Source organism: Bos taurus, chromosome 22, assembly GCF_002263795.3.
Source record: "Bos taurus isolate L1 Dominette 01449 registration number 42190680 breed Hereford chromosome 22, ARS-UCD2.0, whole genome shotgun sequence".
Taxonomy (NCBI): domain Eukaryota; kingdom Metazoa; phylum Chordata; class Mammalia; order Artiodactyla; family Bovidae; genus Bos; species Bos taurus.
In genome coordinates, this window is record NC_037349.1 from 42,477,153 (window position 1) to 42,490,871 (window position 13,719).

The 13,719-nt window shown below is 37.8% G+C and overlaps 1 protein-coding gene across 7 annotated transcripts in view; it reads left to right on the forward strand.

Annotated features, from left to right (window-relative positions):
* CFAP20DC (CFAP20 domain containing) overlaps nucleotides 1-13,719 on the forward strand; it is a 270,326-nt gene that overhangs the window by 130,761 nt on the left and 125,846 nt on the right. For all 7 annotated transcript variants that reach the window (XM_059880049.1, XM_059880048.1, XM_059880047.1 and 4 more), the window contains one exon: nucleotides 465-621. In XM_059880049.1, the coding sequence (XP_059736032.1) occupies nucleotides 465-621 (157 nt within the window). The remainder of the gene's footprint in view (nucleotides 1-464; nucleotides 622-13,719) is intronic.

The window sequence follows — 13,719 nt, forward strand, 5'->3', positions numbered from 1 at the left end:
CACTGGCCACACTTTAGACCCAGTTTCCAATTTCAATTTCATCTGTGCTTTTTTAAAAAACAAATATAAGTGGCTAATTGTGATCAAATTAGTCCTCTTGAAGGAACAATTGGCTACTTATCTCTGATTTTCAAAATTTAAGTGGTCTAAACCATCTGCAGTTAACTGCCTACAAATCTAGGGTTATTTCTCTTAAGTTATCAAAGCCTTGATTCATGATAGGAACTCTGTAGCCAGGTAACCAATGTGTAGTTCATAGTATGATGATTTCTTTGGAAGAATCAAAATAGTTTTTAAGAAAATTGAAGCCAAAACAGATAGATTTACCTAAAGGGAAAAATTGGTTTTGGGGCTGGTTGACCCGGTTGATTGCCTCAAATCGCTGAACTTTCCACTTTTAAGATGGCTTCTTCATTTATGTGATTGTAAAAAGTACTTACTCCTCTTTCCCTTTTTAATTTTAGTGGTGCAATCTATGCATTGACTTGGTGGCATTTACCAATGAAATATTCAAAGGAGCAGTTTTCCAGTCACTGGATGGAATTACTGTCTCAGCGAACTGTAAGCTACGAAAGATCTTCACTTTAAAATACAAGCCTCAAGACACTGCTGATAAAGATGGTATGTTCAAACTACTATCAAGATTTTTTAGTTCTCCAGTTTTTAAAAAAGATAGACATGTCTTTGGAAAGTAAGAGTATAAGGTGTTTTTCTTTTTTTTTAATTTATCTTTATTTAATTGTGGAAAGAACATTTAACATGAGGTCTATCTTAACAAATTTTATTGTTAATGAATGTTATTTTGACTATAGTTACAGTGTTATACAGCAGGTCTCTAAAGCATATTCATCTTGACTGAAATAATAATAGTTTTCTAATGATCATGGTAAGATAGAAGGATGGCTGAGATATTCCTCATATGATTTTTAAAGAGACTGGAAATATATACAGTAACTACTCACTAAATTGTTAATAACTGTACTCTGCAGGAAACAGAGCCATCTAGAATTCATAAGGCAGTACAAACTATCCTGCTAAGATATCTTAAACAACTAAAATATTGAGGGACTACTATTGCTTCTTTTTATTTTCATCTGGGATTACTTTTAACAAAATCAATTCTCCTAGAAGCCCAGGAAATAGGACTGCACATTAGATGGCAAAAGTGATTTCTTAGAAGTTTATATTGTAGACTTTAGATTTGTGCTGCATCTGGATGAGTGTTTGTGGAACAGAACACTGTGCCTATAAATTCACTTGGTAATAAAACACAGCAATGCATTTACAGCTCCCCAAAGAGATCAAAAGCCAGGAAGTATGGCTAGTCATCTTATATACCACTTAAAGGCTGTACAAGAAAGTGAAAGATTTCATTAAAAAAAAATAGTACCCAGTTAATAAGAAAATTCAAAATTTATAGAAATATAGATAAATTTGGGTGAATTCCATATCAGATCATAAGAGGTAAATGATAACCTAATTGAAATTTTTAATAAATGTAAGGATAAAGTGTATCAAAACTTGACAGATTAAATACATGTTTTTGTCTCTGATTCTTTCTAAAGCTGCAATAAAATTATAACATGGGAATAAAAATGGTATAAACCCACCAGGGTGAAGAGGAGACAACAAAACATAAAAGATGTTCGTAAATTTTGTCAGATTGAGACGTGACAACTGAAAAGAGCAGAGAAGGCTGAAACTTTTAGTTTTACAGGGGGATTTACCCGTAAGATTCATAGCATAGAACCTCGGGAGATGAAGAACTGACTGTCCTTAGGAGAGGGTTCAATACAAAGACATAGGAAGATCCTGTACTCACTTCCTCCCCTGGACACAAGAAATCTACAGCTGCATTTGGAATGAATCTCTTGGAAAGGGACCTTCAAATTGGAAGAATAGCAACTCCACAACAAAGGATTTAAACAGCCTCAAAGCTATGAGTGAATGAAAAGTGAAAGTCGCTCAGTCAAGTCCAGCTCTTTGTGACCCCATGGACTGTACAGTCCATGGAATTTTCCAGACCAGAATACTGGAGTGGGTAGCCTTTCCCCTTTCCAGGAGATCTTCCCAACCCAGGGATTGAACCCAGGTCTCCTGCATTGCAGGTGGATTCTTTACCAGATGACCCACAAGGGAAGCCACAAAGGTATGAGAGGCAGAGATAAAGTCTCCCCCCAGGGGAAAAGAACTACACCCCAGCCACAGCAATGTACAAATGGGAAAGGTCACAGAGCTATGGACCTTTCCCCTGAGGAAAAGGATATCTGAGCTCCAGGCCAGGAACCCAGCCCCTAGGTCCTGTATAGGAGAGGTGAGCCCCTAAACTAACTGACTTTGAAAACCAGTGGGGAGTATGTCCAGGAAAACTATAGAACTGCAGGGATGAGAAGTCCACTCTTAAAGAGCTTCCTTCAGACCTACTAGACCCCAAAACCAGTTGACCCACAGGACACAAACACCAGTTGAAAAGTGCCTGGATCATAGGTGAAGGGGTCCTACTTACTAACCTTGAAACATATGCTGGAGAGTCAGAAACTAGCTGGAATAATCTCCCAGGTGTGAAACTCTAGCAATAGACCTTTCTGTGATCTCAGGCTACTTTGTAATATCAGAACTGTCAAGCACCATTTTGGAATTCTCTCTCTCGTCTATTACGCCAGTGTGTCTGCCCTGCTGGGAGCCTCAGCCTTAGGGCTGTGTTTTGACTGGGCACTGCTTCCAGTCTGGGGACCAGCTCCACCCACAGCCACAGCCCTGCCAAAACTGGAAGGCACACACAGCCCAAATAGTTGGGCAGACCCTTGAATTCTTGGCTTTGGTGGAAAACAAGGTTGTGCTCCTGAGCCCCACTGAACTGAACCTTCAGTTCAGTCACTCAGTAGTGTCTGACTCTTTGCAACCCCATGAATCGCAGCACACCAGGCCTCCCTGTCCATCACCAACTCCAAGAGTTCACTCAAACTCATGTCGATCGAGTCGGTAATGCCATCCAGCCATCTCATCCTCTGGCGTCCCCTTCTCCTCCTGCCCCCAATCCATCCCAGCATCAGAGTCTTTTCCAGTGAGTCAACTCTTCACATGAGGTGGCCAAAGTACTGGAGTTTCAGCTTTAGCACCATTCCTTCCAAAGAAATCCCAGGGCTGATCTCCTTCAGAATGGACTGGTTGGATCGCCTTGCGGTCCAAGGGACTCTCAGGAGTCTTCTCCAACACCACAGTTCAAAAGCATCAATTCTTCAGCGCTCAGCCTTCTTCACAGTCCAACTCTCACATCCATATATGACCACAGGAAAAACCATAGCCTTGACTAGATAGACCTTTGTTGGCAAAGTAATGTCTCTGCTTTTGAATATGCTATCTAGGTTGGTCATAACTTTCCTTCCAAGGAGTTAATTTCATGGCTGCAGTCACCATCTGCAGTGATTTTGGAGCCCAGAAAAACAAAGTCTAACACTGTTTCCCCATCTATTTGCCATGAAGTGATGGAACCAGATGCCATGATCTTTGTTTTCTGAATGTTGAGTTTTAAGCCAACTTTTTCACTCTCCTCTTTACTTTCATCAAGAGGCTTTTTAGCTTCTCTTCACTTTCTGCCATAAGGGTGATGTCATCTGCATATCTGAGATTATTGATATTTCTCCCAGCAATCTTGATTCCAGCTTGTGTTTCTTCCAGCCCAGCATTTCTCATGATGTACTCTGCATATAAGTTAAATAAGCAGGGTGACAATATACAGCCTTGACGTACTCCTTTTCCTATTTGGAACCAGTCTGTTGTTCCATGTCCAGTTCTAACTGTGGCTTCCTGACCTGCATATAGGTTTCTCAAGAGGCAGGTCAGGAAGTCTGGTATTCCCATCTCTTGAAGAATTTTCCACAGTTGATTGTGATCCACACAGTCAAAGGCTTTGGCATAGTCAATAAAGCAGAAATAGATGTTTTTCTGAAACTCTCTTGCTATTTTGATGATCCAATGGATGTTGGCAATTTGATCTCTGGCTCCTCTGCGTTTTCTAAAACCAGCTTGAATGTCAGGAAGTTCACAGTTCACGTATAGCCTTGTGGGTTTCATTACATAGAAACAAACAGAATTAAGCAAAATAAGAAGACGGGAATATGTTCCAAATGAAAAAATAAGACAAAACCTCGGAAAAAGAAATAAAGGAAACAGAGATAGGCAGTCTCCTGGCAGAGTTCAATGATGATCATAAAGTTGCTCATTAATTTTGGAAGAAGAATGGTTGAACAGAGTGAGAACTTCAACAGAGAGATAGAAAATAAAAGAAAGTACCAAAGAGAAGTAATAACTGAACTGAAAAATACACTAGAGGAGTTCAACAACAGATTGGATGAGGCAGCAGAAGGAATCAAGAAGCTAAGACAAAGCAATGAAAGTCACCCAGACAGACTAGCAAAATGACAAAGAATTTTAAGAGGTGAAGATACCTTGAGAGACCTTTGGAACAGCATCAAGTGAAATAACATTCCTATTAGAGTCCCACAAGAGGAGAGAGGGGCAAAAAAAATTATTTGAAGAAATAGTGGCTGAAAATTTCCCTAATACGGGAAAGGAAATAGACATCCAGATCCAGGAAGCACAGAGTTCCAAATAAGTTGAAACCAAAGAGCCACACACACCAAGATACATGATAATTAAAATGATAAAAATTAAGGATGAGAGAAAATCCTAAAAGCAGCAAGAGAGAGAAAAAAAAACTTGTTACATACTAAAACCCACAAGGCTATTAGATGTTTTAACATAAACTGTGCAGACCAGAAGAGAGTAGCTTAACATATTCAAAGTGCTAAAAGGAAGAAAGTTCAACCAAGAATTATTAACAAGGTTATTGTTCAGAATTAAAGAAATCAAGAGTTTCCCAGATAAACAGAAGTTAAAGCAATTCATCAACACTAAACCAACCCTGCAAGAAATATTGAAGAGACTTCTGTAAGCTGAAAAGAAATAGCACTAATTAATAATAAATTTTTAAAAAAGAAACACATGAAAGTAAGAATCTGACGATTATTGTTGTACAGTCGCTAAGTCACGTCCAACTCTTTGAGACTCTGTGGACTGTAGCCTGCCAGGCTCCTCTGTCCATGGAATTTCCCAGACAAGAATACTGGAGTGGGTTACCATTTCCTTCTCCATTGGATCTTCCTGACCCAAGAATCAAACTGCATTTCCTGCATTAGCGGGTGGATTATTTTACCACTGAGCTACCAGGGAAGCCCCCCCGCCCCAAAAATCTCACTCGAAAAGATAAATATATAATAAAGGTAGAGGGTCAGTCACTTATAAAGTAAGCATGAAACTTAAAAGACAAAAAACTAAAATATATTGTTCCAAAAATAGTAAAATTAACATGTTAGGAAAAACCCCAAACAATCTTTTTGGCCAACCTAATATGTCCTGTAGGTTTTGATAAATCAATAATGACATGTATCCACCATTGCAGCATGATACAGAATAGTTTCATTGCCCTAATTACTGTTGCAATGGGGAGACCTGGGTTTGATCCCTGGGTTGGGAAGATCCCCTGGAGAAGGGAATGGCAACCTACTCCAGTATTCTTTCCTGGAGACTCCCCATGGACAGAGGAGCCTGGCAGGCTACAGTCCATGGGGTTGCAAAGAGTCGGACATGACTGAACAACTAAGCACACAGCACAATTTCTATAGTACAGTGCCTTTCAAGGAAGGATGGAAAAGAGGGATGATTTTAAAAGGAAATGTACAAGAGATGTCATGTAATAAGAATTCAAGAATTTGGTGACTTGCTCTGTTGATATCTGTATTACAGTAAGTGATGAATGTCCCTTTGTCTTTCTTACTGAAGGATGGGTCATTGCCTTCTGCAAAAACAGATTAGTTGGTCATAGCATTGAGACTTTTATCCAAGGAAAATTTTGTATGTGTTTCTTACATTCCATTCTCAGGTTCAGTTTTAAAATATCATATTAAATGCATGCTTAAGCTCAGTCCTGTGTTGTCCTTGGCTCGTTTAAACTACTATTATTTTACTCTAGGACCTCTCAGACTCACCCATGCTAGAATATGTTGCCTAATTCCATTGCTGTTCTCTGTTACACAGTGGGATATAATAGAAAAGGAGTTATTAGGACCCTAAAATGAGTTATTAGGACCCAGCAGTTAACCAGTTTCTTCGTTGTCCAGCAGAATGACTTATGCTGGACAAGTAGTAAAGCGTGATGATTCAGTTTAGTTTATTACTTTTATGATCCCCAAGGGAACATGGACTAACATTTGCATGACTGAATTATTGATTAACTTGTATCATTTTGCATTTTTTTTTATAAAACATGATATATGTGTAGATCAGAGAAAGATGGAAGAGAGAAAAGAACAAGTGAGGATCCATTAATCATGAATTTATACTGCCAATCACAGTTTTATAGGTCTCCTGTTTCCCCAGTCTCCCCAGTTCATTGTTCTTCCTGAAGTCTCAGGACTGGGGAGTATGTGTTCAGTGTTCAGTAATGCAAGAAGAGAAGAACTATGATTTAAGACTAGGAGCCCTTTGAGGGCTAAAATTGGATCTCCACATTTGTATTTCTAGTAAATGACCTGGCACCAGTAACGTGTCATAAATGCTTGATGAATTAATGAAGTAAGGGCTAGCTAACTGTTCAATTATTCATTTACTATCTCTATATAGTAAACCTTTATTGGGTGTCTAACAATCTGAAGAAAATTATCCCTTCAAAGGTGACAGAAAAAAATTAGAAGTACTGATGTCTTCATAGACTCATTGATCAGGAAAAGGCCCTAAAGATCATCTAATTCAGTGTCTTAATTATACAAATAAGGAAAAGAAGGTCCATGGAAATGAGGCATCTTGTGCTGAGACTGCAGAAGGTAGAACTCAACACCAACCCTCTGACTGCCATTTCGTCAGTGCTGCCCAAGTTTACCATCCACAATAAGTAAAATGACTTAGTGTTTTTAATAATTGACATTGTTGAGTTTTTTTCCCACTTCTCTCCTCACCTGCAGGTGAGATGAATGTACATCATACCCAAATCTTGTCAGTTTAAGGCTACATTTCCACTCCTTTCCAGAGAGGAGCACTGAACTCACAATGCCCTTGCCTAGCAAACCATGCCAGGGGAAGTAAAGTGGGTGAGGTGCCTAACAGCCAATAGAAGATCCCACAAGAATTAGTCACCAGTGTCCCTATATCAAGACTCAGAATTATTCTAAGATATTTATTATATTTTGTAATTCAGTTCAGTTCAGTTGTGTCCGACTCTGTGACCTCATGAACCGCAGCACACCAGGCCTCCCTGTCCATCACCAACTCCCAGAGTTCACCCAAATCCATGTCCATCGAGTTGGTGATGCCATCCAACCATCTCATCCTCTGTTGTCCCCTTCTCCTCCTGCCCTCAATCTTTCCCAGCATCAGGGTATTTTCAAATGAGTCAGCTCTTCAAGGTCAGGTGGCCAGAGTATTGGAGTTTCAGCTTCAACATCAGTCCTTCCAATGAATACCCAGGACTGATCTCCTTTAGGATGCACTAGTTGGATCTCCTTGCAGTCCAAGGGACTCTCAAGAGTCTTCTCTAACACCAGAGTTCAAAAACATCAATTCTTCTGTGCTCAGCTTTCTTTATAGTCCAACTCTCACATCCATACATGACCACTGGAAAAACCATAACCTTGACTAGATGGCCCTTTGTTGGCAAAGTCATGTCTCTGCTTTTTAATATGCTGTCTAGGTTGATCATAACTTTCCTTCCAAGGAGTAAAGCATCTTTTTAATTCATGGCTGCAATCACCATGTGCAGTGATTTTGGAGCCCCAAAAAATAAAGTCAGCCTCTCTTTCCACTGTTTCCCCATCTATTTGCCATGAAGTGATGGGACCAGATGCCATGATCTTAGTTTTCTGAATGTTGAGCTTTAAGCCAACTTTTTCACTCTCCTCTTTCACTTTCATCAAGAGGCTCTTTAGTTCTTCACTTTCTGCCATAAGGGTGATGTCATCTGCACATCTGAGGTTATTGATATTTCTCCTGGCAATCTTGATTCCAGCTTGTGCTTCGTCCAGTCCAGCGTTTTTCATGATGTACTCTGCATATAAGTTAAATACTGTTTATAATAAAATACTATTTCTCAAAACCTCTAAGGACAACAATTTCATTTACATTACCATCCAAATAATTAAGTACTTCGGAATAAATTTAATCAAGGATATAAAGACTTGTACACTGAAAACTATAAAACATTGCTAAAAGAAATTAAGAAAGAGCTACCTAAATGGAAAGACATCCCACATTCATGAATTGGAAGACGTGATATTGTTAAGATTTTCAATATCATGCCAAATGGTCTAGAGAATAAATTCAGTCTCTCTTGAAATGTCAGTGGCCTTTTTACAGAAATGGAAGAAACAATCCTCAGATTCATATGGCATTGAAAGAGGACTGAATATCCAAAAATTTCTTTAAAAAAGGACAAAGTTGGAGGATTCACACTTCTCAATTTCAAAACTTGTCTCAAAGTTACAAAAATCAAAGGAGTTGCTGTTAGGACTGACATATAGACCAATGAAACAGAGTTAAATCCAGAAATAAAGGCATGCATCAGATTTTGGCAGGGACACCGAGAGCATTCAATGGGGAGAGAATAGTGTCTTCAACAAATGGGGAACCCTACCTCACCCAATTTAAAAAAATTGACTCAGTGTATCAGTTTCCTAAATGTAGGAGGTAAACCATTAAAGTCTTAGAAAAAAATAATAGAGATAAATCTTCATGACCTTAAATTTGGCAATTAGATATGTTACCAAAACCATAGTAACAAAATGTTCGATGTAGATAAACTATACATTATCAAAATTAAAAACTGTGTATCAGATGACATTATCTAGATGGTGAAAAATCGCTTCTTGAGCTTTTGACTAAGATCAAGTGAAGACATAAAAAGATGGCCTACAGAATGGGAGAAGATATTTGTAACACATGTCTGATAGAATATATACTCTGTTTCATAAATAAAGTATACATATATATTCTGATACATTCTAGAATCTGAAATACATAACACAAAAGCAAAAAGACAACCCAATTTTTTAAAATGGTAAAAAGTCTTAAATATATCTCCAAAGAAGGTACACAAAAGAAGATAATAAAAATGTCAGCCAACAAACCTAAGATGCTAAACATCATTGTTCATTAGAGAAGTAAAATTTTAAACCACAGTGAGATACCATACCTACTAGGATGGCTATAATTTTGTTTTATAGAAAATAAGTGTTAGCAAATGTGGAGGGAAATTGGAGTCTTCAAGCATTGCTGATAGGAAACCAAAATTGTTCTCTCATTGTGGAAAACATTTTGGCAGTTCTTTAAAAACTTAAACATAGCAATACCATATGACCCTGCAGTTCCACTCCGAAGTATATACTTCCCCAAACAAAAAACAGATACATGTGCATGCATGTTTATAACAGTATTATCTCCAATAGCCAAAATGTGAAAATAGCCCACATGTCCATCTCTGGATGAGTAGATTGACAAAAATTGTTAAGTACTATTTACACAGACACAAAAGGTCACATATTGTATGATTCCATTCACATGAAATATCCGTAATGCAGACAGATTGTAGATTTGTGACTGCCAGGGACTAGGGACCAGAGAGAATGGGGAGATACAGGTTAATGGGTAAGTTCACTATGAATGTACTAAATGCCACTGAATATTTTACTATAAAATGATTAATTTTATTAAAATTAATTTCTTCTCAATTAAAAAAAACTGTGAAAATTTTGTGTAGTTCCTTTAAACATCAAAACCTTTTATTATTCAAAACAAAAGAAAAACACACATACCAGGATACAGTGGTGTCGTTACTATTGTAATGAAATAATTTTCATAAGTATCTGCTGTTACTAATAATAAACATTTATATAGCACTTGCTATATACCAGGTAGTATCCTTATCCTTTTATACATTAACTAATTTAATCATCACAGTAACCCTGTAAGGAAGTGTTATTTTCATATCCATGTTTCACAGATATGGAGAACAGGGCAGAGCAAGGTAATTACAATGCCAGGATCACACAACCGCTTGCTATAGCCAGAACATGAGACCAGGCTGCCTTGCTCCAGAACCTGTGCTGTTAACTGCTATGATATACAGCTTAAAATCTTTCTGCATTAATACAGTTAAACTCCATAAAGCAGGGATTTGAATCCATATCAGGCCCAGGGACAAATCTGATAGTTATATGGTAGATGAATGAATGAATGAAAAAATGAATCAACCTTATACCAATATTGTTAAATTAATTAGATTAAATGTGTCCCCCTAAAATTTATATGTTCTCTAATAAGATAGCCAGGGTTTCCCTGGTAGCTCAGATGGTAAAAGAATCTGTCTGCAATACAGGAGCCTTGGGTTCGATCCCTGAGTCAGAAAGTTCCCCTGGAGAAGGAAATGGCTACCCACTCCAGTATTTTTGCCTAGAGAATTCCATAGACAGAGGAGCCCACAGTCCATGAGAGGAGCCCACAGTTCATGGGTTTGCAAAAAGTCGGACACAACTGAGCGACTAACACATGCACACATAAGGGATCCCAGACGCTCCCTCTCCCTTCCCACCATGTGTGGTCTCAGAAGGAAGACAGCCATCTGTGAACCAGGGTTAGGAGGTTTATCAGACATCAGATCTGCTAGTGCCTTGGTCTTGAGCTTCTCAGCCCCTAGAACTATGAGAAGTAAATTTGTTATTTCTACACATTTCCACTCAATCTACAGTATTCTGTTATAGCAGCCCAAACAAAAACAAATACTTTGGCAGTGAGGAAACATTTGTGTTTTCTGCTTCGTTCTCAGTGATGTTTCAGAGAGGTGAGATTTGATATAAGTAAGGCACTTTACTAGGCACTACAAGTGAGTAAGATGAATATAGTTGAATCCAGAATCAGTGAATTATTACAGAATTGGTTCTTATTTAAACGACAGTGAATTATGAGTATCTGTATTGGAAACATATCTATAAATCTAACTATTTTGTAAGGCATTCTCCCCCACCCAATAAAATGGGGATGATTATTCTTAATGCTTTATATATGTGTTAAAATTGATGACTTAATTTTTAAAGCTAGTAAAGATCCTCATCAAGGGTATTAAACACCATAGAATGATTCGTTTTATGAGGACTGTATGTCCAAAGAAAGGAAGACAGGGTTACCAAGTCACTCAAGCATTGCAGTAATACACCATCTCATACTGGGAGTAAAGGTGTCAAAAAAAAACTACCATCTGGTTGTGTCTGGATGCTGCATGAGCAAATCTGTCAGCTTTCTCAGAGCCTTATCCATTTTGCCTTTTTGAGCCTACCATTCTAGCCAACATAATGTTCTTTCAGATGTGTTAGCAAAAGCAGTTCAAATTCTATTGTATCGTAGTTCAAACATTAACTAAGCAGTCTGAGTGTTTCCATACAAAGCCCCTGCCCTGGAGATAGAACTTGTGTGAAGGAATAAGACAGGCTCTCGTCCCTTAGTATCTGATTGCCTGCTTGATTTGTTATTTGCCATCTGGGGAGAAAAATATCCAAATAAAGTGTGCATGGAGTACTATTCAGGATATAGCTGAATAAAGAACAACCGAAGAAGAACCGAAAACTGGGCAGCTGCATTTAATCTAGGTTGACTGTTATTAAGGGGCTTTTGTTCATGACCATTTATTAAGCACCCCATTTGAGCCAAGTGTTTTACTAAATGTATCACTGGGATTCTCTCACTATTCAGTGTGGGAGAACTGTCTTTCATTCGCCTCCTAGAATGTACCGAAGTCTTTCTGTCTTCAGAGTCTTCAAAAGCTGTTTCATCTACCTGAATGATCACTCCTACCCCATTTCACCAAGCCACTTTCTGCTTATCCTTTATGACTCAGCTTAAATGTGTCTTTTATCAGGAAGACTTTCCCTAACAACCTCTGAAGTTGGATTCCCCTACTACTTCTCTCATAACATCTTGAGCTTTTCTTTCAGAGCATTTAACACAATTATAATTAACTGTGATATATCTTGTTTCATATTCTCTGCTGGGTATAAGCTTTAATAAGGCCATCATAGAGTCAACTCTGGCTCACCACTAAATTCCCAGCCACTAAGGCTCAGTAAGAATTTACTGAATGATAAAATGAGTAAATGAATGACTACAGGTAGACCATGCCCTGTAATACAGTTCAGCACTATTTAATTTTTGTGTAGGATCTGTACTATTTTTGGAATTAGTCTTTATTTTTAAATTAAGCCATAAATGCTAAAAATACAAAATAATATAACCTGGTAATTGAGCCTAGAGAAGGGGGAGTGGTTGGTGGGGAGATGAGTTAAGTTCTATTTAGGTCTATCAGAACATCCAGCTACCTGGTTTAAAGCCCCTTCATAGTTTGGGATCACAGAAAAATGAGACTTAAGCTTCTTTCCTCTTTCTCAAAAATGAAACTTTCCATAAAAAATCTCTGGAAGTTTGACAGTCACTAGTCACTTAATGATTAAGCTCTATTTTAAAATAATACATCAGTAGTTTTTTCTCTAATTTATCCCTTTATTGCAGGTTTTATTTTATACTGCCCACAATATTCATTCCCTCAGAAAATAATCCAATAAGTAATAAGACAATTCTGAGAACAAAGAGAGAGTATATATAGAGAAAGGAAAAATGATGTAGAGGGAATTTGAGACTTTTAATGTGAAATCTGATTTGCATGTCAACCACGTTCCTGTAAGATTCGGATTGGAGTTTTGTAATAGTCTCTGTCTTGTTCTTTCATAAAAACTTGTGGATTTTTGGTTACCAGAATTTGCTGTTTGTCTCTTAATAGTTGGAAATTCAGCTTTTCTTTTGGATACATTTCAAACTTTGTATGGTATTGTACCCTGTACCATCCACACAAGCCCTCTGAGCTAAAGTTTCTATAATTTCTCTTCATAGGGTTCAGAATACAGCATTTTATTTCAGGTTCTTATTAGCCCACAGAATTTTCTTTCTCTATTAATATAAAAATCTCAGTTTATCAATATTGGCACCAATGTGGAAATTATCTTTTTCTACCTCAAGAAGTCTGAAATGATGTGTCAAATATATATATAGAGAGAGAGTTAGTTTACTTACTTTCCAAATTTTTTTTATTTTGAGAGTTCATTTACTCAGTTACTTTACATTGGCTTTCTATTTTTTTTTAATTTTATTTTATTTTTAAACTTTACAATATTGTATTAGTTTTGCCAAATATCGAAATGAATCCGCCACAGGTATACCCGCGTTCCCCATCCTGAACCCTCCTCCCTCCTCCCTCCCCTACTGGGTCCTCCCAGTGTACCAGGCCCAAGCATCCAGTACCATGTATCGAACCTGGACTGGCGACTCGTTTCATACATGATAATATACATGTTTCAATGCTATTCTCCCAAATCTCCCCACCCTCTCCCTCTCCCACAGAGTCCATAAGACTGATCTATACATCGGTGTCTCTTTTGAAGTCTCGTACACAGGGTTATTGTTACCATCTTTCTAAATTCCATATATATGCGTTAGTATACTGTATTGGTGTTTTTCTTTCTGGCTTACTTCACTCTGTATAATAGGTTCCAGTTTCATCCATCTCATTAGAACTGATTCAAATGTATTCTTTTTAATGGCTGAGTAATACTCCATTGTGTATATGTACCA